Source organism: Equus asinus, chromosome 4 (genome assembly GCF_041296235.1).
Source record: "Equus asinus isolate D_3611 breed Donkey chromosome 4, EquAss-T2T_v2, whole genome shotgun sequence".
In the NCBI taxonomy this organism is placed as follows: Eukaryota; Metazoa; Chordata; class Mammalia; order Perissodactyla; family Equidae; genus Equus; species Equus asinus.
This window is the reverse complement of record NC_091793.1, coordinates 98,255,257-98,281,692: the sequence shown is the minus strand read 5'-3', so window position 1 is coordinate 98,281,692 and position 26,436 is coordinate 98,255,257. Positions and strand designations below refer to the sequence as shown.

General features: G+C 40.4%; 1 protein-coding gene across 1 annotated transcript in view; it reads right to left on the bottom strand.

Annotated features, from left to right (window-relative positions):
* Positions 1-26,436, bottom strand: part of GALNT5 (polypeptide N-acetylgalactosaminyltransferase 5) — a 47,211-nt gene that overhangs the window by 18,174 nt on the left and 2,601 nt on the right. Inside the window, exons 2-3 of the mRNA XM_014858271.3 lie at positions 9,452-9,618; positions 7,638-7,757 (exon numbers count right to left, since the gene is read on the bottom strand). Coding sequence (XP_014713757.2) covers positions 7,638-7,757; positions 9,452-9,618 — 287 coding nt within the window. The remainder of the gene's footprint in view (positions 1-7,637; positions 7,758-9,451; positions 9,619-26,436) is intronic.

Below are 26,436 nucleotides of genomic sequence, written 5' to 3'. Positions count from 1 at the left end.
TTATACAAGTAAATTGTGTGTGTGTGTGTGTGTGTGTGAGAGAGAGAGAGAGAGAGAGAGAGAGAGAGATTAATAATAACCGAAGGAATCTGAACCCTGGCCAAAATCTTATGTGTGATCTTTCAGGCCCAACCATAGACCGTAGACAATTGCGAAGACTTACCTGGCAGGCCTCATGCGGGAAAGCTGCTCTCCCCTCCAGGCTTCCTTCGCAGCCAATACACTGCAGACTCTGAAGGGAGTTGCAGTCAAGGCCTCAGGTCCTCCCTGCCCTTGGGCTGGACGTGCTTTTACCACATAGCTGCGTTCCTAGCCCAGCTTCCTCCATTTGAAAGCCCCTCTCAGGCTAAGATCTCTGCCTCTCCTTATGGAGCTGGGTGGATCTTCAGGACATTTTTCTCCACTCTGACTCAGTATTCATTACTTTCCCACATCTTCTCCCTTTCCCTCATCCTGGCCCCCTGGGGCCATAAAACAGGAGCGGACTCCTCAGGCAGTGAGATGATCCTCGTCTCGGCTCTGATCCACCAGCCCATTTTTCTGTGGAACAGTGGAACACTGGGGGAGTCAGAGCTTTCTTCTGTTTTACTTCTTACTTATACGATTGCAGGAAGTTATTAAAGACTTGACTGTTATTTTCTTTTTGGCTCATTGTTTTAATTGACCACTCTGACACCTGGCTGTTCTTGTCACCTCCTGACAAATCTATGATAACATCAATTATCTTCAGTTACTCCATGCCAGACACTGTTCTAAGCATTCCACACGGTCATCTTATTTAATCCTTACAACAAACCTGAAGTATAGGTCTAATTTTTATTCCCATTTAAGAGATAAGAGATATCGGTCTAAGTTTTATTTCCATTTAAGAGGAACAAAGAACTTAAGCAACTTTTCCAAGGTTGTACAGCTAAATGGGAGGCTGGTATTAGGAAACAGTTCATTCAATTGTTCATGTCTCAGGGAGGGGGGAAAAAGCCAGAAAGAGGCAGAGCTATGAGTATGAGAATGCTTAAAGTAAAAGCAGAAGATAGTAGCAGTCAAAGAACAAGGTGAAATTAGATATGTGGATGACAGATTACGATCCACTGAGATCTGTAAGCAACCTCTGAATTAACGGAATTCAGCATCTTATTAATTATCTGATCAACAATGGAAGTTTTGCATGAAAGTAAAGGGACTGATCTTAGCCAAGGTCTTAGCCAGGATGGGGGTTGTTCTTAAGAAGTCTCTTTAGATGCAACCAGGCTGTGCTACGCAGAGGTCACCTCCCACCCCAGTCCCCTAGTCTGGGAGACAGCAGTTACATCTCCTGATCATGGGGGAATCCTAGTTTCAGTGAATTATAGCTTGTTTGATAATGGAAGGTCATTTTCTCCTAAGGGTGTCCTCTTACACAGCCCTCTTTCTGTTGTGGGAAGGTTTGCAGGGGTCATCTAGGTGTGAAGGATATGTGAGCATGGTCTGCCAAGGTCCCTCTTGGCTAGTGGTCTAGTTTCTTTCACCACTCCTACTCCTGGTCCATTCAGACTCAAGAGTTTACAGAGCAGTGTCTGCTAGACTCTGTCGCTATTCCCATAGCAGGCTTGTAGGGTCAAAGGGGCCTGGATCAATTTCCTCAGTCTCCAGGGCAGCAGGATGGGTCCCCAAACTTGCATTCACTTCCCACCTGGCCCACATCCCCAAAAAGGTTCTCATTCACTTGCAGCCAGGACCAAAGGGAAGCAGCATCTGTCCAACACATAGGCTGGAATTCTATATTGTTTTATTTTGGGAGAGAAGAGAATCTTCGCATGTATGAATGTCATTGCTCCACTTTCAGACATTTTATTTGTAAGTAAGATCTCAGAAATCAGAACAGGGAGCTGTCTGTGTAGCTGACTCTGGATGGGATTTCTGATTGTTCTGGATACTGTATGGGACATTTTGCACACTGTTCCTGACCCCGAGAGGCTGAGAGGGATGTGAAATGAACACAGGATTGAAGTCACACAGAACTACCTTCATCCCAGCTTCCTTTCTCTTAGCCTCACTGGATAAGTTACTTTTAACCTCTTTGAGCCTTACCTTATGGGGATATTTCTAGGATCTACCTAATACCTAAATTCCTAATAAATGGCAAGTATTGTATACTGTTTTTCAATGAGTGTTTAAGTTATGGCTCAGAATAATTAACTCAATCTTGATTGCCACATGGCAAGTTTTTCTGTTTCATTAGAGTAGGTCCAATAATGCTGGACTGTTTGCAATGGGTTTCATTGTGGCTTATTTATTTATTTCTATTTTGGTCAACTCAGAGCAGCTTAATGTGTCAAACAGCTTTGGCTTCTTTTTGAACATGGACCCCCGCGTATATTTAGCTGACCAGGTTGGGATATTGCTGCCAGCACCAATTAATGCTGGAGTGTTGTGTTTAGGGTTCCTTGAGACATGTGCACCTGGCTCGCCACTTACTTTTACATAATGATTTATAAGTGAGGCTAAGGAAACCACCTGTTTTATCTGCAGCAGAAACAAATTGTAGAAATTCACAGAAGGACTGTTGCTCTTCAGGAGACCTCAGAGTTGGCCAGGAGCTAGATGTCACTTCTTGTCCATGTACTTAAAGTTAGCCAACTGATTTTTTGTAATGCTCACAGCAATGTCAAGTATTTTGCTAAATTCCATGTCATGAAGGAAATGAGAATCTGATCTCTACTCTGACTCTCTGGAATGTACGTAGCGTTGAACCTGCCCAACTGCAGGCTCCTCTTGACAGAGCAATAATTCACTCAGTCCATTCAATATTAGCATGAGATCCAGGTGGTCGGCTTATTCCTGTGGACCTCAATGACCTCATCTCTTTTTACTTCTGTTGCCTTCATATTGGGACTTTCCCTAGAGATCCATTGACCTTGGCTTACCCTTCAAATTTTGAAATTCTACCTGGCCTCTCTAACTCCTTATTCCCAGTAAACAACTGATTGGACCTGATCTTTTTGTCTGAATCAGATTCAGATGAAGAACTGTCACGCCCTAGAACCTGAATGCACAGTGGACATTGCTAGTGGTCAGAGAGTTACTGTTTTGTCCTTATTATCTTGTAGAAGACTTTTTAGACTTTCAGAGAGCCTAATAATGCTATCCTAAGGGTAAATCTTTAGGGAACAATAGCTGTCAAGGCCTGTCAAATCCTGAGTTCAGATTCTTATCTTTGATTTCTTTGTTTGGCTAAGGCATTCTAGAGCAAATTTCTGCCCTGATACCTTTGCTGATTTCTGATTACAGAGATCCTTTAGGCCCAGAGAGTCTCCTACTAGGCTCTACTCATGAGGACTGGGGAATGCCCAGGGGAGCTTTAGAAGGATTACCCAGGCTGGTCAGCCCCGCTCAGTGATGGTCCCTGAATTATATCCTTGGCTAAAGCTGGTACAGGATCCTGAATCCCTTTGAATTCCCAATAGGGGTTGAGCACACTTTAGGGCAGCTGGGTGTGTCCTTAGGCAAGACTGTTATTAATCTCATCGAGATATCCCTTTCTGCTTCTTTCCAAACCCAGGTACTGGCCCTCCACCAATGCTGCTCAAAGTGTGGGCCATAGACCCTGCTGTCTACAGGGAGGTACGAACAGAAACTGAGAACATATGTTTTAAAACTTTATAGCAGTTTGCCAAAGTAACTTATTGTCTATTTCATATATGTGCATATATAACATCATTATATATATTATATACACACATATACATATGTATACGTTGTACATAGTAAAATTATGTATTTATATACATAGATATATTGCAAATATAATTATGCATATATTTATGTGTTATGCATATATCTATTCATAAATCTATGGCTCTCTAGGGAAGGTCCCAATATGAAGGCAACAGAAGTAAAAAGAGATGGGGTCATTGAGGTCCACAGGAATAAGCCGACCACCTGGATCTCATGCTAATATTGAATGGACTGAGTGAATTATTGCTCTGTCAAGAGGAGCCTGCAGTTGGGCAGGTTCAACGCTATGTACATTCCAGAGAGTCAGAGTAGAGATCAGATTCTCATTTCCTTCATGACATGGCATTTAGCAAAATACTGTTTTTTTTTTTGGAGGAAGATCAGCCCTGAGCTAACTGCTGCGAATCCTCCTCTTTTAGCTGAAGAAGACTGGCCCTGAGCTAACATCCATGCCCATCTTCCTCTACTTTATATGTGGGATGCCTACCACAGCATGGCGTGCCAACTTGTGCCATGTCCGCACCCGGGATCTGAACCGGCGAACCCTAGGCCACAGAAGCAGAACAAGTGCACTTAACCACTGCGCCACCGGGCCGGCCCCAAGCAAAAAACTTGACATTGCTGTGAGCATTACAAAATCATAGCTACTTGCATAAATATAAACATAATAACATATATGCATAATATAAACATAATTATAAAATTATGTATATATTTATATACATAGATATATGCAAATATAATTATGCATATATCTATGATATTTATGCATATATCTCTATTTTTTCCCATTTCTCTTTTAGATAATTTATTTTTATTATAATTTACAAAGCATAGGTCTACAAAAATTTGGAAATTAGAAAAAGAGTTCTATGAGAAGCTACTCTTCACTAGATAGTGGAGAGCAACTAAGATGCGCTTAGCTGGGGCTTTCCACACTAAGAGTTGTGACTCTTTAGTGAGTCATTAAAACAGCTGAGTAGGATTGGCCAGAATCTAAAAAATAAGTACAGTAGAAAAGAAGATAGTAGAATTCATGGCACTCGTTATTTCTTGAAATGTCGACGGTAGTTTTTCGTGTAACCTGTACATGGATGGGGTTGTGAAGTAAAATTTATTTCTTAACATGGGTCATGGTCAAAATAGTTTGAAAGTTACTCAGCTAAAACTGAACTAATGTGCTCAAGGGTGTTAATGAATGACTGAGACACAAATATACATTTCTGCATTTGGATTTACTAAATTCAAAGAAATCATTTTATGGTTGTAACCAAAAATACTGAAGCAGGCCAATTAGGCAACTCTTTGATCAAGTTCATTGCACTCCATCTGAACACAGCCTCCCATGTTGTCTACCAGTTTAGACTGTTCTAGAGATCATTAACAGCGTGCTTTGTGTTCCACGCCGGCAGAGAGAAATTTTTTAAGAAGCACTTTTTTGGTTCTGTGCTCATCAGCTTTCTCTACATGGAGTCTAATTTTCATCTCAGACCTACCTGGATGAAATCCGAACTCAATTGCAATCCCAAACCTGTTCCTCTGCTTATGGCCCCACCACCCATCAAATCATTCAGATTCCAATCCTAAGCTTCGTTTTTGATTTTTCCCATTGTTATTCTCTTCACATCTAATCTGATGGTAACTCTTGTAGGCTCCATGTCCACAATACATTCTAAATCTAACCACTCCCCCCACATGCCCTGGCACCTTCCCAGTGCCTGGACAGTTACAGTATCCTCCTAATTGGTCTCCCTACTTTCTCTCTCATCTCCCTAATATCTGTTCTCTATGAGGTGGCCAGAGTGAGCTTTTAAAATGAAGTTAGACACTTTTATTCTTCTCTTTAATGTCCTTCACTGGCTTCACATTATACCAAGAATAATGCCTGCACTTCTTAAATGATGCATAGAACTTTACAAAAGCCTACCTTTACCTTTCTCTCCAAATGAACCTCCTACCACTCTCTCCATGATCGGCACCCATTAGCCATAATAAACTTCTTTCTTTAACTTGAATATACAGAGCGTGTTTCTACATCAGGACATTTGCAATTCTTGTTCCATTTGCCTGGGAATATTCTTCACTCAGATCTCAGTCCAAAAGTTACCTACTTGGACTATTTCTTCACTATCCTATTTTTTGTACAGGGAAGTAAAACTCAAGTGAGCAGATAATTCACCATCAGAACATGCTTGAATACAAGCTGGTGGAGGTCTGCAAAGCCATGGCCTATGGTGGCAGAGTGGCGGCTAAATGTCTAGAGGCAGCAAAATGTAGTAGATAAGAGGCAGATTCTGGAGTCAAGGTTTCTGTGTTCCAATCTTGGCTCTACCTATACTAACTGAGAGAAAATGGGCAAGTACTAACCTCACTGTGCCTCCATATCTTCATCCGTAAAATGAGGAAAATGATCATATCTATTTCATAGAGTTATTACGAGGATTAAATCAATTAGTATAGAAAGTGTTTAGAATGATGTCTGATATATAAGTTCAACTATTATTATGGGGTCCTTCCATAGTAAGACGTGTAAATAAACCAAAATGTTTGATGTTATTTTTAGAATGCTCATGAACTGAAAAGATTTGCCTCTCCCGTTCACCCACCAACATCCACACGTTAAAAAGAGGTGAGAAAAAAAACACCTGTTGCTCTTTGGGAAGACAGAAGGGGCTAGAGGAAGAGCAGACAGGTCAGGGAAGAGAAAATTCAAAAATTCTGAAGTCCTCAAATACTGATGAGGTCAGGTCAAAAAGGCACATGATTGCAGGGGCTTCTGCTGGTCAAATTTGAGACCATCTGAGCACTAAAAAAGTAATGCTGATAATATACACATTGAATTTTTTAAAAATAAATCCATAGTGATGGGGGCATGAGAGGGAAGGAGGAAGGAGGGAGAGAGAGAGAAAGGGGAGGGAGAGGAGAGAGAAGGAGGGTGAGAGAGAGAGGGAAAGAGAGAGGGAGAGAGAGATTTCTTCTTTATGAGGGAAGTCAGCTAATAAAAGAAGGAATGATAGAGTTAGAAAAACAATTTTGCAGCCCTCACTGTAAAAACTGATTCAAGCGATGATCATCAATGGATGCTAAACCATTGGGTAAAATGTTGTAAGGAAAGCAGAATATTCTTGTGGATCAAAATATCACCCCACAAATTATTCTTACCCCCAAAAGAAAGATGTAGCGGTCAACATCTTAACCAAGTGCTCAAAATTAGCATCACCAATGGTGGGACAACCTGACATCACGTACCTCTTGATTTGAAGCAATAAGAAGTACATTATTCCTATCACATATGTAGTAGAATTCTATATAGTATTTATGCAAAAACATTTGTCCTGAATGTGATATGGGGAAACAGTGAGGAAATTTCAGAACATGGTCAATTGCACAAAAGAAATGGCCTAAACTTTAAAAAAAAAAACCCAAGTCAATGGCCACTAAACAATGTGTGTGGAATTGACTATTCTAGATTGAGAGACTAAGGAGACCAAACAACCAGATGCAGTGCATGAAACTTAATTAGATCTCAAATTTCAAAAGAAAGAAGCAGCTATAAAAAACATTTTGGAAATAATGAGGAAATTTGAAAAGAGCATATACTGGATGATATTTAGATATGAAAGTTATGCTTATATAAGAGAATGTCTCTATTCTTCAGAGTTACTTACTGAGGTACTTAAGGGTGTAGTGTCATGATGCCTGTAAATTCCTTTTCAAAAGTTCAGAAAAAAAGTGTGTGTCTATAAACATGTGTCTGTGTATGTGTGTGTTAAAGCACATATTGCAAGAAGTTAAAACTCGCGGAATGAAATGATGGATACATGGGGGTTCACTGTACTATTATTTCAAATCTGCTGTATGTTGAAAAAAATTTAAATGAAAACAAAAATGTAAACACAACAAAAAAATTAGCAGCTTCTTACCTGTTGCATTCTGTGCTCCCGCCAGCCTGGCTCTTATTAAGCCGTGTCTCTCTTTGAGGCGAAGAATCCGAACTTTTGGAAACTGAGACATGTATTTATCCAAATTATCTTTCAGGTAGTCTGTATCCAAGTAAGGATAGACAAGATAACACTTTAATTAGCTAGGTCTGGATAATACCAGAAGCAATGACTCCTCAACTTCAAATTCCAAAAACTATGACAATTACTACAGTCACAAACTTTTATCCCTTGGGCTGTGATTTTATTTTCTGACATCATTTTTCTTGGATGGATTTTTGTCTGGGTTCAACACTCTAAGCTGTCTGTTTTCTTAAATCCCAAATCCTTCTTTTCAGTGTTGCCATGTTATACAGGGGAGGGCTCATCTTTTCTGAGTATTTGTCAGGACAGGGACACATTTACCCTGAAATAAATGAAGCTCAGGTTTCTGCACAAAATTCCCAGATTGCAAGGTCTTCTTCCAAGACCCAGGGAAGAGGCTAAGCATTGTATGCAAATTGAAAAATTTGCCAAAGAAAGATATTGCAACTGCAATTGGGTAAGACCACTGTGACTTCCTGTGGTGACATCCACTCTGTCATATGTTCCCTCTCTTGCTGGAAGCATGAGGGAGGCAAAGAGGGGTCCAGCTAAAGGAAACTTGTTGGGGTTTTATGGGGTATATTTATGTAGCTTGCAGTCCCTTCTATGTATAGTTAAGCTACTGACAGTTATCCCAGATAGAAGGGGATTCCAGGGACCCTTCTGCTGTTCACTTTCCTGCTAATTTTGTGTTCTTTTTCTTAAAGAGGACCCTGAAAACCATATAAGCTTCAGGTCCCAGGAAATCTGGATCTACCATTCATAAAGGGACTATTACCTACTTGGTAACTATATACTATTTCTGTTTATGCTTTCAAGGCCATTTCTTAAAGTTTTCAACTAGTTTTCCTTAGACATCTCATTGCTCCTGGAGCTCAGGGTGATTGGTTGGGACACTGAGGCTGAGGAAACTGGCCCATGTCATTGTGGTCATGATCAAAGCTAAACGGTTCTGTTAAGGTTGCCCTCTCTGCTATTTTCCGAAATTTTCTGAAGTGCGTTGCATTTGGGGAATTAGTAATGTGGCGGTGATGGGACCTCTGGTGGTCATGGAACTACTTGCATACACAAATTATTTGACAACCCAAAGAGAGATTCTTCATTGTAATAAACAAAAACAAACATAAAGATCATGGTGGATTCTGCCTTTGAGCTCTGTTGGAATCTCATCTCTCCAGTCCCATTGGCAATTTGTCTTCCTGACACTTAACTGAACACACAATATGCTTTGCTCTTGAGGACGAAGCCATAGGCTTTCCATTTCTTTGTTTTCCATAGAATCTAACTCTTACTTTAATTATTACTGGTAGGAAAGGCATCCCATTAATTGTGGGGTATTTGCTTATTAGATAAAAAAAGTACTAGACATAAAAAGAATATTTGTGCAATTGCAGAGAACATCTTCTGGTCTCTGGAACTTCAAAGTGCCCATCTCCAAGGAGCTGCAGTTAGAAAATCACTCCTCCATTGCAGAGAAGTCACAGCTGAAAGGAAGTCTGAGGCAGCTAACCTAACAGAGCCTGATGATAGTTAGAGATGACTTTCTGTATCCAATAGACGCTTGGACTCAGGCCTCTAAGGTACCACATGAAACAATGATCTGGCATTTGTAAAACGTTTATACTTTGTTAAGTTACTCTATAATTTTGCCCTCCATCCAAACTACTATTGCCTCATATCAAGCTATGATTTTCCAGGAGTGATTTTCTTACCTTTGGTGCTGAAGTCATCCACCAACAGAATCTCCTTGATGAGGTGTGGAGGAGAGCGATTGAGGACGCTATGAACAGACCTCAGGAGAGTGGACCACACTTCGTCCACAAAGCACATGATGACACTGGTGGTTGGGAGGTTATTGTGAACTAGCTGTTCTGCACACCTGGGCCAGAACACAAGCAGAGTACAAGCAATGTGCTAACAAGATCCACAAGATGGTTTTAAAAGTCACAGAGTGTGATTGTATGTATACACATATACACTCACATGGTCTGTTCATCTGTCTGTGTTTTTGTCTGTATGTCTATATATTTATTTATCCATCCATCCAGTCGTCTGTCTATCCATCCATCCATCCATCCATCCATTTATCTATATCAGTGATGATTTTATCATCTGCTTTCTCTTGGGGAGGGGAATAAGCAAAATGAAAGAGCAGAGGAAGAATAGCCAGTTACAGTAGTTGCTATAAAAGGACTAGCAAGGCAAGACACGAGAACTTCCTGTGGAGGCATCACACTGTGGTGGAAAGGATGTGGGCTTTGCAGGTGGTTAGAAGCCATTTTAAATCCCACGACCGCTATTTCTCAGATCTTTATCCATTGATACCTTACTTAATCTCTTTGTATCTCAGTTTCCTCATCAGTAAAATGAGGTAATGATTCTTATTTAAGAAAGTTTAACAACCTAGTGAGAATGTACATAAAATGTCTAGCACAGTTTCTGGCACAGGAATTCACCAAATGGGAGCTATTGTTATCCCAATTAGATCATATACCACAAGAGAACATTCTGACTTATTTAATGTTACTAAGTAGTTTATGAATGCCTTTCCAACTGGCCTTCTGCCAAATGGCAAAGGAAACGTTCTTTCTCCCACTCTGCCTGTAAAGGTGTTTATGGAAATGTATATACATTAGGTGTGTATTTATGCCAAATGATTCACCATTTCAGCTACCCTATCTCTGCTACAGAGTAGCCACAGTTGCAATTATGTTCTGGCACAGAAATGAGAACAAGGCTACAGTGGGAGTTGGGATTCACGTGGGTTGTAATTGCTCTTGGGTTTTTTCCATACCCTGCAGTGCAGACCGCCTCACTGCTGGCATTTTTCCATCTCCCACCTGTGCTCCTCTTCAGGGGATGGTGCCCGGTGGAACCTGGCAAGGACTATTTGTCCTCCCTTAAGACAGCTACTGTTAGTAATGCAATTATTAAATTATGATGAGCATCAATAAATATTGTAGGCACTCTGCATTATTTCAATTCAAACCTCAAACCAATAGCATCTCCTCCTCTTTTTATAGATGAATAATTGAAATCATGGGGAGACTAGTCCATGATTATACTGTTAGTAAATGGTGGAGTTGGGATTCAAATTCTGGTTTAGTCTGGCTCCAGAAATAACCATTTAAGAAGTCCTAAGTCCACAAGAATAAAAGCAGCTGGCAGCAGATGTAACATTTTGTGGGGGCAGGCACTTCTGCCAGATAATATAGCTACACTTCGCTTAGTCTGTAACTAAGAAGTAGATAAGAGTAAAAGCCATAGTAAAACCATATTTGCATAGCACTTTACAGTTGGTAAAGTACTATTATGTACATGACTAAATTCAATCTTTATAACAACTGCTTGAGATACATATCATTATAATCTTCTTCCAATAGAGGAAACCGAAGCTCAAGAAGTTAAATGACTCGCCCAACACATCATTTGCCCAGAAAGAACGTACATGGAAATGTGAACAAATATTTTTCATTTCACTGCACTATGCTGATTTTCTCGTGCTAAGGGGATGGGTTTTGGAATCAGAGAGAGATGTGGTCGAATATCAGTTCCCCTTGTTAATGGTTTGGATAAAGTATAGAACTTCTTTGAACCTCAATTTGCCAAGTACAAAACAGAGATTGAGTCTACTTGTAAGATTAAATGCAAATATTATATAAAACTCACCTAGAATATATCTGACATACAGCAGGTACTTAAGAAAAGGTAGGGGAATCTAGCTATGGTCTGTGATTTCAATGGGTTCTTGAAATGGTTGGTTACTATAATAACCCATGAAACCTTAGAAAAACATACATATCCAGTCCCCAGCCCCAGAAAATCAGTTCAGGAGGTCTGAATAGGCTCTGAGAAACTTTCTCTTAAAAAGCAAACAAACAAAACAAAAATACAACCAACCAATAAAAGACACACAAGTTGTTGAGAGGCCAGTTTGGGAACTTGAGCTCTAACACAAAGTGGATTTATTTGCCTTGTCATTTGTGGCTAATCTTAAAAAAATAAATTGAGGGCTGATAGGAGCATGTCCCGAATCTTCAAGTGATGTAAAATAACACATTTGGTCAGGTATCTTGATGTAGTGATTAGGTATCTAAAGTCAACATAAACTAGCAGGCAGCCTAAATTTGTCTGGTTCTACACCAAGGATCCATGCATTGGCATCTCTGAATAAAATGAGACATTCCTGACTTCACTTAAGGGCTGCATTAATTTCTTGTGACCGTTCTAACAAATTACCAAAAATTTTGCTCAATAGTTCCTTCCTCAGTTTATCGCTTTCCTCTCACATTTTACTATAACAGAAAGAAAATAACAGGCCACACCTTCAACATTTAGCTTGGAATTCTCCTCAGCTAAATATCCAAGCTCATTGCTTGTTCTCCTTTCCACAGAACTGTAGGATACAATTTAGCCAAGCTTTCTGCCACTACGTTGCACAGATCACCTTTCTTCCAGTTCTCAATGAAACATTACACATTTCCTTCTGAGCCCTCACAAGAAGCACTTAGAATACTCATAGTTCTACCAGCATTCTGTTCAGGACAATATATGTATGCTTATGGATGATAGGAGCTTCCTTTACGGTGCTCCTCATCTCCGTCTAAACCGTCATCATCAGCATCTTCAACGTTCGTATTTCCACCAACCATTTCTTCAAGGCCATCTAGGCTTTGCCTGTCATACTTCTCAAAATTTTTCTAGCCTCTACCCATTATCCAATTCTTTGGACATTATTTGGATAATACTTCACATTTTTAGGTATTTGTTACAGCTGCACTCCACTTCCTGATTCCAAAATCTACATTAGTTTCCTGTGGCTTCCATAACAAAGCACTACAAACTGCATGGCTTAAAACAGAAGAAACATATTCTTTCACAGTTCTAGAGGCCAGAAGTCTGAAACCAAGGTGTCAGGAAGGCCATACTGCCTCCAGGGCCTCTAGGGGAACTTCTGTTTCTTGCCTTTTCCAGCTTCTGCTGGCCTTCCTTGACTTGTGGCTGCATCACTCCAGTCTTTGTCTCTGCCTTCACGTTGTGGGGGACTGGAATTGGCCACCCCAAGATATGTCTCTTAGGCATGAGGATTATTTTGGGCTTCTTACTTTTAAAGACTGCAGACATGAGAGAGACTGTAAAATGTAGAAGTTACCCTTTGTAAAGAGACATTTACATTTGTAAAGGAAATCTCCATCTGTAAAGGTGTCTCCCTCTCTGTACCAGGAAGGAGGGGGATGACCTTGTCTCTAGAAACTCTTATCAATGCGGAAGGCAAGGACTTCAATCTGCATAATAACCTTACTCTTGTTTACTGTGCTTTTCTGGTAACCTCCTATAACTGACTCCCTCCACCCCCAACATCCTCCTTTGCCTTTAGCTGAAGAGGGTATTTAAGTTGAGAACCTCTGCCATTTTGGCAAGTTGCTCAGTTTTCCCGAGTCTCTCCCAAGTATACATGTTATAAAGCTTTGTTTAATTTTCTCCTGTTATTCTGTCTCATGAGTTTTAATTCGTAGCTGAGCCAGAATGACCCAGAGTGGGTGGAGGAAATGCCTTCCTCCCCTACAACATCATCTTCTCTTCGGTGTCTCTGTGTGAAAATTCCTTCTGGCTCTTTTTTATAAGGATATATATCATTGAATTTAGGGCTTACCTAGATAATTTAGGATAAACTCTTTCTCTCAAGCTCTTTAACTTAATCAAATCTTTTGCCATGTAAGGTAATATTCACAGGTTATTGAGATTAGAAGCAAATATAGCTTTGGGGGGCCATTTCTTTCAGCCTGCCACAAGGGCCTAATAAGTTAAAGTAAGAAATACACTTTTGGTGATAGATTAAAATTAGACTTTTGGTGGTGAATATGATGTAGTCTATACAGAAGCCAAAATATAATGATGTACACCTGAAATTTATACAATGTTATAAAGCAATGTGAATTCAATAAAATAATTCTAAAAAAAAAGAAATATACTTCTTGAGAGAGAGAGATGACACATCTGTTATTTCTTTGAATGGGTGAGTGACATCCTTGCCCCTCAGGAAAAGGTAGGTTTGCTTTGAATTAAGAGAATTATTAAAGTAAGGGAATAATTTTTTTTTTTTTTACTATATTTATGGCTTCTTTGAAGTTTAGGAATTTATGCATTGAAGACCGTGGAAGTGTTAATTGGTGATAGCAAATTATGAATTATAATATTAAAATTCAATTATAGAAAAGAAAAATAATTAGAAAAAGAGAGGACAAAATAAGAATGGAGGGATTTCCAAGCATTAAATAGAATATTGTAGTATTTGATGGCATAATTACTGACAATCCAACAATTGAAGGACAATTTTGGTATTAGACAAACTTTAAACTCTGGAATTTTTTTCACAATGCAAAAATGTCTCTAATGTGAGAATTCACTTCTCAGCATCTCTGGTGATGAACATCAAGGACCAGAAGTGATGAGACTAAAGTTTGCCAAGAGGAAATGAGTGGGGATAGAGTACAATGGATTAAAGAGTAAAGGGTTGATGAGAGAGTGCAAACTATTTTGTACACTAGTTTGGGAGGAAACCTGGAGAAGAAAGAGAGAAGATAACCATGTGGGATGCAGGACAAATTTGTCATCCTTGTTCCCTCTCCCTTTCCTGAGAAGGAAGGAACAGAATCATATTTATGGGCTTCAGGGAAGGTACAAATAGAGTTGAGAGTTAAAAGAATCAGTGATTGATAGGATTATTGGTGGAGCAAGGTCTCTCTCCTTGCATTAATCAACCTTACAGTGGCAGTTGACTCAATTGATAAGTCTTGACTCCTTGAGTCACTCTCCTTTTTTTCCTCTGTCCTGTAAACAATACCTTCTCCTGGTTTTCACCATTACTCACTGGCTTTTACTCCTTAGTCTCCTTATCTCTTTCCTCCTCTTCTTATCTCTAAACAGAAGATTCTCAGAGCTGAGTCCTAGGCTTTGCTTTCTTCTATGTACTATCTCACTGTATGATCTCATCTATGCCCACAGCTTTGAGTCTTATAGCCTCCAATTTACATCCAAGTCAGACTTCTCCTCTGAATTCCAAACTCACATATCCAAGCAACTACCTGATATCTCCTCTAGATATTGCATGGGCATCTTACACATGAGCATTTGAAACAGATGTCTTGATTTCACCCTATCCAATCCAATCAGTCCTCTGCATTTTTCCTCTTAATTAATGGTATCATCAGCCACCTTGCTGCAGAAATACGGATGTCATCCTAGATTCACCCTCTTCCTGACAGTCGATAAAACCAATCTATTGTCAACTTCTGCCCATTGTACTGCCAAAATATATCTCAATTTCAATTTCTTTATATCTCCACAGTTGCCACCACTAGTTCTTGAGCTTCCATCATCTTTCTCTAGGATTATTGCTGAAGTCTCCTAATAGGCCTCTCTATTTCCACTCTTCACCACGTCCACAATACTATCCTGTTTAAAATCCTTCATTGAACTCTTATGCAACAAAGTAAAAAAAAAAAAATTAAAAATCCAAATTCTTTACCATAGCCTTAAGGACACCCTATGGCGTAGCCCCAGCCCATCTTTCCAACTGGCTGTGGGTCATTCCATTATCCCCTCACACTCCACCTAGCCACATGGGCCTTCTTTAGCTCCTTGAAAGGTATTAAACTCCTTTCAGCATTTATTGTTTCCTTAACTTCCAGCACTATTGCTACCCTCCCCGTGTCCTCATGGCTGGCTTCTTCTGTTCATTTAGCTCTTAGCTTAAATAAATATTGCCTCTACAGAGAAGCCTTCTCTGACTACTGTACTGAAATTTAGCTAACCCTCCTATTATTCTCTGTCATAGTCACCTGTATTTCTGCCATGGCATTAACCTTATTGGTTTTATTTCCTTATCTTCTGTACCCAGTATTTCCTAAGGGCAGGGCAAATCTACCTTGCTTACTACAGTGCCACAAACTTCTAGAACAGTTTCACTTAACAAATACTTGATAAATATGTATTAAATGGGTGGATGGATGAACGGAGAGGGAATGGAGCTGAAATAAAAAGTTTAAATGGTAAAAGAAGAGATCTTTTCCCTTGAGAGAGGAAGAGAAAAATGTGGTAATTTATGTAAACAAGTTTATGCTTATGGGATAAGAAGTTGAAAGAATTTCTAGCTCATATTGGAGGAAAGGTTTTTTGCTAATGTAATAAGGTAGGGTCTTGATGAGAATGGGGAATATTTGAGACAGACACTGATACCTGCTCAAAACAAGGTTGATATAAGGGAAGCTATATTGCAGAAAAGAAAACATACTGTAACTTTGAATGACCTCTGATTAACTAACTCAGACATACTCTGTAGATTTTCTGGCTCCTCCCAGTTGCTACAAGTTGATAACTTTGTTGAGTTCCTCAGGAATGTGATGACAGCTGGGCAGAGATTCTATGCTGATAGCCATCATCAATGACAACTGAAAGATCAGGGTATAGGGTAGGGCGTTGCTCCAGTCTCTGATGCATATCCAGTAAAACAGAAGACTATCAGGAATTAAGACCAGATGTCTGCCCCCACTTGGAGATTAGACGGATGCCCCCACCCAGAGGGCAGCCTCCTACATAACTGGCCTGTCATCTTTGTTCTGGAAGATGGTTCTTTCAGACATTAGTCAGCCATCTTCCCCCTTGCTAGCAAGCTATAATAAAGTCCTTTCTCTCATACCTCCTTGCCTCTTGACTGTTGGCATGTCTTGAGGTGGGCAGATGTCCCTCCTTGGACGGTAAGAACACTATGAGAAAAGGGGAAGAGTACTGGCCAGCTGCACAGAAAAGGATTTCTGAAGGGCATTGAGCAATTCCCTGAATTTGGAGACCCCCAAATTTTAGTCAAAATGCAAGTGTCATTTGCTTCACCAGTGTCTGTCAGCCTGCGTGTAGGAGGAGAGAAAGCAGATTGTTGGATTAATCCAAGTCGAGGGGTCATCAGAACAAATGAGGTAGAAAGAAAAGTGATAGAGGATTTTGAGGGTACTCGTGTAAAATGATTCAATTGTTCCATCGTGGGTTCTAAGTTGGGAAAGAGGAAGTAAAGCCAAGAGGAATTTAATAGCCTGAGTGAAAGAGATGATACAGAAGACATCAGTGACTTCCTATGACGTCCTCATCTCTAATTTTATAATGTAAATAAACAGGAAATGCATATTTCATGGTTAAATATTGTTTACGATGTTTGGTGCTGAAAAAATAAGTCAATTCTAAAAAGGAAGGGTCAGCTGAACAAATTCTGTCTGAGTCATTTGAACCAACAAGCCCAGCTGGGAAGTTCTGGGAGTTTCTTTACTACCAAAATTTGGTTGACTTTAGAAACATCTAGTTACACATAAAAATACATTGGGGAGAGTTAACCAAGCAGGCTAATGCAGATGAATCTTTTTATAATATAAATCGTAGATCTTCAGTCTCTTTTAGAAGGAAGTTCTAAGAACTGTTGTAATGCTAGCCAGTTTGAAATTGGAGGGAGAAAGAGCTCTCCAAGATTTGAGAGATTTGGGGCAGGCCCCTCCGAATCACCAAATATCTGATCCTCCATCCTCATAACCTGTCACGATGCCCTAATTTTACCACTAGAGACCTATATGGGTAGATGATGAGGAATTCTAATAGATGCAATATGCCGGGAACTAAGGAGAACCTCTGCCAATTATTGACAAACTTATATTTTAGGTGTATTTAAGGAATCACACTGAAGAAGACCCTATGGAAGATTTTATTGTACAGAGCATATTGGTGCCTGGAAAAAAGGGCCACATTCAAGGATGGGAGAGAGGGGCACAGGAGAAAGTGTGAGGTTTCAAATACAAAGTTTCGGAGTGTGCCTTGGTATGGGCGGCTGGGGTGTCAGGCCACTCTGACATCTACAGGCCCCTGGTTCCCTGCACTACCAATCAGGCGAAACACGTTTCCAGGTGTCTAGAAAACGCAACATGCTTGTTTTGTCCAAAGGCACGGTGGGTCAGACCAGAAAGGCTTTCAGCATTAACTCTTTCTGCATTATTAACTGTTCTTGCATACTGAGAGTCACCCAGTTGTAAAAACACAGGTTGTAAAAAACTATTTCAAGTTATCCCACACTGATGCAACTGAAGCAAATTTCCTTTCTTCCAATTTGCCCATTGAAAGTCCTACTTTCTAGGGGGAGAAGTTGCAGCTCAAGTAAAGTCTAAGTTAAATGCAGGGTATTTCTGGGTTTGTAATCTTTTTTGAGGATAAGAAATCATATTTTAACTTTATATGCCCATTCATTACACAAGTTAGGTGTTTAGAGTCTGTGGGCTCCACTCTATACTCAAAAATTAACTCCATCTGTTTTGTTTGGGGGAAGTCTAGACTTAGATTACTGTAGCCAATCGAACTACTGAAAAATGGGGACTGTAATGTGGGGGTTCCACTGTCCTGCACACAGTTGATATGCTACTGTGGTGGGACAGAAAGACTCTGGACTTGAGAAAGATGACAGTGGACTAAGTGTTGAGTCCTTTCTGACACTTACTAGCTGCATGACCATGGGCAAGTCACAGAAGTTTCCAGAACCTCAGCATCCTCACTTTTGGGACGAAGAATCCTTTGCCTTCATCACAGAATGTCTGTGAAGATTTGATGAGACAATGGATATAAAAATACTTTGTCCGGGCTGGCCTGATGGAACAGCAGTTAAGTTTGCATGTTCCCCTTCGGTGGCCGGGGGTTCATCAGTTTGGATCCCGGGTTTGGACCTTGCGCACTGCTTCTCAAGCCATACTGTGGCAGGCGTCCCACACATAAAGTAGAGGAAGATGGGCATGAGTGTTAGCTCAGGGCCAATCTTCCTCAGCAAAAAGAGGAGGATTGGTGGTAGATGTTAGCGCAGGGTTAATCTTCCTCAAAAAAAAAAAATTAAAAAAACACAATTTTGTGGACTCCTTGTGTGAGGGCCTATAATTACCCACAATGCAAATGTACACATTTCGACGGAGTGCATTGCCTTTTTCCAGGTCGTCTTTAATCCAAATCTATCAAGGGCTCATCATTTATCAAGAGACTTGGACAGTGATGTGTTTTGCTTTCTCAGCTGTGTGTGCTGAGCGCTCAGCCACTAACCTGATTTGAATGTCGCCTATCAAATAAAGAAGGTTTCAGATCAGAAGATTGAGGGCATGATAACATTCTCTCATTTCTATGAATTTTTCATTTTATTCCAAAACAGTCAAAACGTACAATGTGGGTCAAGTCTCAGTCTTCTCGGGTTTGAACAGAAGGTTGAGGAGAATATTTTCTCAGCTTTTATTTGCAATTCAACTACTGCCTCCAAGTGAGCCTTCAGGGCCTCCACTCCCTGAGCTCTGATATCTTTGAAAGGATCGGAAGGAGAAAGGAGCATCTGGCTGACAAGCCGTGTCCAGAATTATATTCTTTTCTCCAAGACCTTAGCGTTATTGGGGCTTCTTTTCCTCTGACTGATAAAAGGGTATGGTTATATAAAAATTTTACTTTCATGTTTTGTTCTTTCTGGGCTAGACTACCCCTGACATTCAGTCAGAATCTCCTGACTGCTAATTTAGAGGATTTCAGTCATGCTCACCACCTCTACGCCAAAGGCCTTCACTCGCTGAAGCTGTGGTTCCTGAGGTAACCGTAGAGCCATCAAAGCTACTGACCTCAGGCTTAGAAATATAAACCACCAGCATCAACATTCACCGCTTTAACAATAGCCTATTTTGGGCAGGCAGCTGTCAGAGTGAAACTGGGGCGGGAGGGAGAAGAGCAGGAGGTGGTGTGATGTGGCAGAAATAGTTCTGGGTGGCGGTCAGGGCTCCGGGGGGGAGCCCTGGCTCTTCTGCAGTGTAGGACTTTGGGTAAGTCCCTTCCCTCCTCAGATTTCTCTGTAACACAAGGGACTGGATTAGATCACTTCCAAAGCTTCATCCAGTATTAACATTCCGTGATTGTCTACGCAACTTTAGCCGCATTTACTCATAAGTGCTTCCCTCTGGGTCACAAGACCCCTGAGAAAAGATAAATTCAATGATTCTTTCCATGGCTTTACATTTTTTGACGTTTTTCCCCTGGCTCTTAGAAGGTCCTGAGTGATCTGGACTCTGCTTACTTCTATGGTTTCATTTCCACCCTCACCGCTCCCACAACTCCATGTCAGATTTCCCTCAGTTTCTCAGTGGACCCCTCTTTTTACCCCTTTCCCCACTTCTCTAACTCCCTACTCTTTCGGGTTGCAGCCCAAAGGCCTCTGCCCTGTTTCAGGCCATGTGCAGCCTTTCTTTTCCTCACTCCAGTAGTACCCTGTGCTTCTGTATAACGTTTTGCTCCACATGCCTTGAAGGCAGAGGCCATCTTAGATGTTAGATTGCATAGCAGGAACCCAGAGATATTTGCTTGCTGCTGAACTGCGGTTGGTGGACCATTTGCTTAGTGCTGAATAGAAAATGATTTCCTATTAATTTTCTCTCTGACGTGGCATCTGACGTGGCATCTGACGTGCAAAACGAATTCCCCTCATACACCTCTGAGCTGTATTTAAGGAAAAGAGATGTTTTAATTTCTGCCAAAGTCCTATGATTATGAGGAAATAAAGGAAGGAGGAGCTGTATCCTATGGAAAGAGCACTAAAATTAGGAGTCAGAAAATTTTCTTTTGAATCTCAAATCTGCTGTTGGCTTTCTGGGATAGCAGAACATGTGTTTTTATAAAGCCTCATTTTCCTCTTCTGTATATCATATGAGAAATAGTATATCTTTCACAGTGTTGCTGTGAGGGTTGGTTAGAATAAAAGCACACACACATATAAAATCTACACACCACACACACACACACACACATATATCACTGCCTGGAACTTAAATAGTCACTTCTTTGTTGAGGCTGAGCAAGGGAGAGATTCTCCTTATTCAGAGAGCCTTGGCCAACCCAGGAGAGGTGGAGGTGATGATGGCCACTGTGAAAGAAGAGTAACTAGAGTCGAGGAGAGAGCCAGCCTGCTGTAAGAGAATTATCACTGAGTGGGGAGGAACCAGAAGCCTAAGGGTTGGGTCCTAACCTGGCCATTTGTGAGCTGCGGGCCCCAGGGCAAGTTACCTTTCCCTGTGTTTTTTTTTCCCTCATCTGTTAATAAGGAGATGTAACACTTTATCAATCTGACATGGTTGTTGTAAGGATCAAATGAGATGATGCATGTGAAGGACGAAAGGTGCCAGTTGCCTGGCATGGTGTGCCCAGCTCGTGATAGGCAGCGAGCAAATAGCACGTGGAATGCAATGAACTGCCTCCCTCTGAATTATCTGCTGCAATCTGAAACCTCAGCTGCTTCTTCAAGTCTTGGTTTCTCTGTAGGTAAAGCTGGGACGATGATAGTACCTGCCCTGAGGAATGGTTTTAAGGATCAAATGAGAAGACAAGTCATAAAGACCCTTGTAAATACTCTATTTCTCATACAGGTCCATATACCAACATTTCAGAAGCAGGGCCAATTTAGAAGATAGCTTAATTTGGAATAATACAGATCTTTTTTTAAACATAGAGGAGACTCTGAAAAAATTCTTTCGTTTTGAAAGCAAACAACAAAACAGGCCTGTAAAAACATTACTATTTTTCCTGAATTTTGTGACTATTGAGCAAAAACGTTCTTTCTTGAGAGGCTCTGCTCTGAATGGGTTACCCAGAACGGTCCAATAGGAAGTTATTTTCTGAAACAAGAGTACACAGGGCAGGGGTTGGCCCATGGTGGAGCGGTTATGTTTGCACATTCCACTTCTCTGTGGTGGCCTGGGGTTCACGGGTTCGGATCCCGGGTGTGGACATCACATCACGTGGCATGCCATGCTGTGGTAGGCGTCCCACGTATAAAGTAGAGGAAGATGGGCATGGATATTAGCTCAGGGCCAAGCTTCCTCAGAAAAAAAGAGGAGGATTGGCAGTAGTTAGCTCAGGGCTAATCTTCCTCAAAAAAAAAAAAAAAAAAAGAGTACACAAGGCAATATTACAGCAAGAACTTGATAAAACTAGGCTGATGATTAAGTTGGGCTCTGGATCAGATGTGTAAAAAAGAAGTTTAAATAGGTTCAAATTCCTACATTTGCTAATTACTCTCTTCCAGAAATATTTCTAGGTCTTTGGCAGTATTTAGGAGAAACAGTTGCTGATTTGCTTAACATTTCTCAGTTTTACATTAATTAGGCACTGTTTAACTGCTTCCTTCTCTTTGAATTAGTAGCAGAAATGTGTTTTATGTCCTTTGATCGTCTTTCTCCTTATTATTCCCTGAGTTATGGGGACAGTATGATAAATAAAAGTATCGAAAGGATCTGTAATCATCTTTTGGCCATATTTAACCTTTGTTGTGTTATGGTCTAGCCTGCACCTTTTAAACAAATTTTGCTTTTTATTTTCTTCTCTTGGCCATGACTTTTCAGTGAAATAGCACACTATGCTCTAACACACACAAATACACAAATATGCCTGAATGTGGACCCACACACACAGTTCAAAAGCACCATTGCAGTGTGTACACCCATAGAGGTAAAAGCTGGAAATGATCCTTTTAAATCCATCTTGTGAGATTTTTGTTTCTCTGCCCCTGTTTTGTTTCTCAGGGAGGTCTCATAGCTATTTCAGCCAATTTTAGCCGACATTCACCTATCATGATTAAACTCAAAAGCAGTCGCATTTCATAAATTAAAATATTCATCCCATGTAAAAATGAAAAAAGCTGAACTTCATTTGACTTTAAAGTTTCTCTTTTCTCACAGCCTGATAAACTTGTAGAAGCCTGAAGTTTGGAAGGATGTGTGGTCAATTTATTTTCTCTCTCCTAGCTGCTCCTCCCCCAGCAGTTCATTAGTTACAGTTTTTATCCTCACTAGGATTGGGAGGGGAGGGGAGGGATGGAAATTCAGGTTCCAGAAAGGTTTTCCCTTCCCCTCAGTAATTTAGTCTGGTTTGTGGCAAATGCATGGTGCTATCTTTTGCTTTTCATATGTGCCAAAAGAAAACTCTCGTTAGCTGTGTAGGAAGGAATCAAATGATTGGTTGACACTCCCAGCTCCGGGCTAGGAGAATAAAGACCAGTTTTAATTACTTTATTGAGGGACTTGCCAGAGTTTTGTAGGAAAAGCAAAGCATTAAATTAAGCCATCTAGGAACATCATGACGACGCAGCAGTGTAGTAGAGCGTGCTGTAATTCTTTCTGTACTTTATAAACTAAAGGCTGGCAGCAAAAATTTCTTTGAGTCATTTTTCTCTAAATACAGATTCAGGAAGTACACTCTTAAAATAAGCTTATTTTTGGAGTTTCACTTAACTATAGGTGCGGGCCTAGAGACAGACGTCTCTAAGTAGAGTTGCCCTGCATTTTCAGTAGATAGGACCATGTTTTAGGAAAACCTATGCGTGTTTTGTGTGTATTTAGCAAAACCTATGTGTGTATTGATTATTGCTGACTGAAACAAACTTCATAGTTAAGAGCAAGAACTGCAAGGGTTAGCTTTTTATAAAGAAAAGATTAAATATGGAACTTTAAAATGACTGTCAAAAAAGCATTTTATTTGAAGCATATTTTATAGGTAAAAGTTCTAGGCAAAAATGAAACTGTATTTTACTTTCTGACATAATACATTCTTGAATGTAAAATAAAAAGAGTTTCCTGCCTGGAAAGTCAAAACATTAAAATTAAAAACAAACAACAACAAAAATATGAACTAAAGAATAAATACGAATTAATGAAGAGATTATAGTGTTAGAACAGAATGTATTTACCTTAAACCAGATACTAACATATTCAAAATGAAAAATTAGGAAGTCAATATTAACTGATAAAAAGACTCATTGCAGGCCTCATTTAAAATAGTCACCTCTCATTTATTTTTTAAACATAGTATCGATTTTCAAAAGTCATTTCAGAGAAACATCTCTTTTAAAACCATGTTGTATAAACCTGTATGTACCTTTTGAGTGTACAGCGCTGTGCTCAGTGCTAAGGGGTATAAAATAAAGTAAAAGACAGAGTTTCCTTCAGAAGCTTATAACCTCACTGAGAAGGCAAAGCAGATTCTCAAGGCTCTAGTCAGTGAAAAGCACATGACAAGGCTTGTTTCAGTAACCACGGGTGCATGAAGGGTACTTGGAATTTAGAGGTCACAGTCAAATCCCGGTCCAGGTGGAGGTAAGCTACAGTTGGGTTTTGAGCAGAGTCGGATTCAGATGTGTGGGAGAAAATGGTGAGGATCCTGCAAGGTGAAAATGGCAGGAGGCTGGGGAAGGAACTAGTGCACCGAAAAACATCGGTGGATGGTGGTGAACATGATGTGCAGAAAAGGGTAATGAGGCTAACTTTCCTAACGCCGAAGGCCTGCATTGGAGAGAATGTCACATGCAGAAAGCTCTAGCTACACTGCAAGGGGCAGAAACCTGGGTGGCACCGAATAGGACAGTGAGAACAATGCTGCTGACAGAAAGGAGTTCTTGTGCTTGTGGGAAAGGCCCTGATTGCATCTCAGCATCTTAGAAAGGGTTCTTGGGGACTCAGGAGAAGAGAAGGGAAGAGCAGTTTTGGAAAAGAGAGTCTGATTTTAGATCTAGAGCAGGTGAAGTAGTTCCGGGAACTCTGCTCATCGCCTCTCCTCCCCAATGCCAGCCTCACGCAAGCCTATCAGTCAAGTGAAAACTAGTTCTAGTTACTATCTTCACTGAGAAGAATTGAATTTAAAGGAACATACTAGCCCATCAATGGTTTTTACCCTTTTTTCAGTTCACTGTATATTCATTAGGCAGTTACGATAGGTCAGTTACTGTGTTAATCAATCCATAATAGTGGATTTTTGGGAAATGTAAAGAGCCGTAAGAGAGATATCCCCCAGAACTCTTAAAAGTTAAAGGATTGAGGGGGCTGCTACTATAGCTAAGTTTTGGAGCCCAGCCCTCCTGTCTTTCTTTTTCTTTCTTTCTTTCTCTCTTTCTCTCTCTCATACGCACATTTTCTTATTAGATTCTATAACAACTTTCCCCTTATGCTGACCTTTAAAATTTATTATCTTGAAAAATGTTATTGTGTGTATTCTTATAAGCCATCTCATGTGCTTTTTTGAGTAAGATTGAAAACAAAATCAAAATAAAGAAACTTCAGTTCCTGCCAACCTGATGAATCACATGTTTTTCATTTGCGTTTTCTTCCAATCTTTATCCATGGGAATATATAATTTGCACATATTTGTAGTCAGAGTATTTGAGTAAAAGAAAAGAAAAATAATGTATCCCCGTTCAAAGCAGAGTGGCCCAAAAGGGCTGTAAATAGTTCAGGGGGTCTGTCCATAGGACCCCTGGTGGCTAAACTGTTGGTGGAGTAGGGCATTAGGTAGGCAGCTCGCAGGAGTGTCTATATTTAACCAAGGTGGATTGTGTGATAAGAGGGAGGGGCCTGGCCGAATGCTGTCTGACTCATCCTCAAGCACACGTGTCATTTTCTCCTACGGTCGGGACAGTCTCCTTCAGAAGACAGAGCCTGACTGTGACTTTCCTGGGCCGCAATCCTGAACTTCCACAGACCAAATTTCGGAGACTAACAAGCGCTGAGAGCCATCGGCCCTTCAATAAATCACATGGACGATAATATCATCGTTGCTTGCTTTTGGCCCTCACACAATTGCTCTTTCTCTGGTTTGGAAGTGCAGCCTGTGCTTCTGTGCAGTGGCTGATTCTTCCCCAGACTCTGTAGCAGTCTGCCGGCTCATTAAAGAGATGTTAAAATAAGGCTACTTTAACTACTACTTCATTCTCTGGCATTCTGTGTTCAAAGCTGGCATATATACGTATACATGCACATGTATATATATAAATTATACATAAATATATGTGATACACAGGATCTCAGATCTGAGTTGGCCCAACATAAGTTTTAGGATCTTTTTTTTGAGGATAATCAGCAAGAGATGGGAGATAAACAGCACAGCATAATTTTGAGCATGGATTTTAATCATTTGTCTTATGACCACAGACAATGTAACTTTCCAGGGCCTCAGTTTCTTCATCTTTATTGTGGGTACATTTGTGTTCTCCTCAAGGTTGTGAGTTTTACCACGTTGAGGGACGTGAATGGCACAGTGCTTGATCTAAGCAGGCTATTAGCACACGGCTGATAGCCATCTGCCAATGGCTAACAGAGCCGAAAATGGCCTTCTCATAGTTGACATCACAATGGAGAGACTCCTCTTACTAATATGAATCCAGGCACATCTCTATCTGCCTTCCTCCTAGTAACGTTGACTACCTGGAGCACAAAGAAGAGTTTTCTACAGAGACCAAACAAGGCCGTGGTTTACATAATGTGCTATGTCTGAGTTTTGACACTCTCTAATTCCAACTTTTAGGCAAACATTGTTTGGCTCAGGAATAGAATATCAAGGTGTACATGGAGCTGTACTATCAATTAATGGATAGTGAACATATGGCTGCAAAGTACCGTCATTTATGATAGGGCCAAAAAGAGCAGAGAACTGGGCTGTATTTGAATCAGATCAAATATAGGTGACTTGATCTACTTTCCAGTGATGCAGTTATAGGAATTTAGTTCTTTGAAGAACTGGCTCATGAAGGCTCATAGGGCAACTTTAGAGCTGTGTTACCTTGGGAAAGTGACAAAATTTCTGAGTACCCTCATCTGTTAATTTGAACCTATAGCAT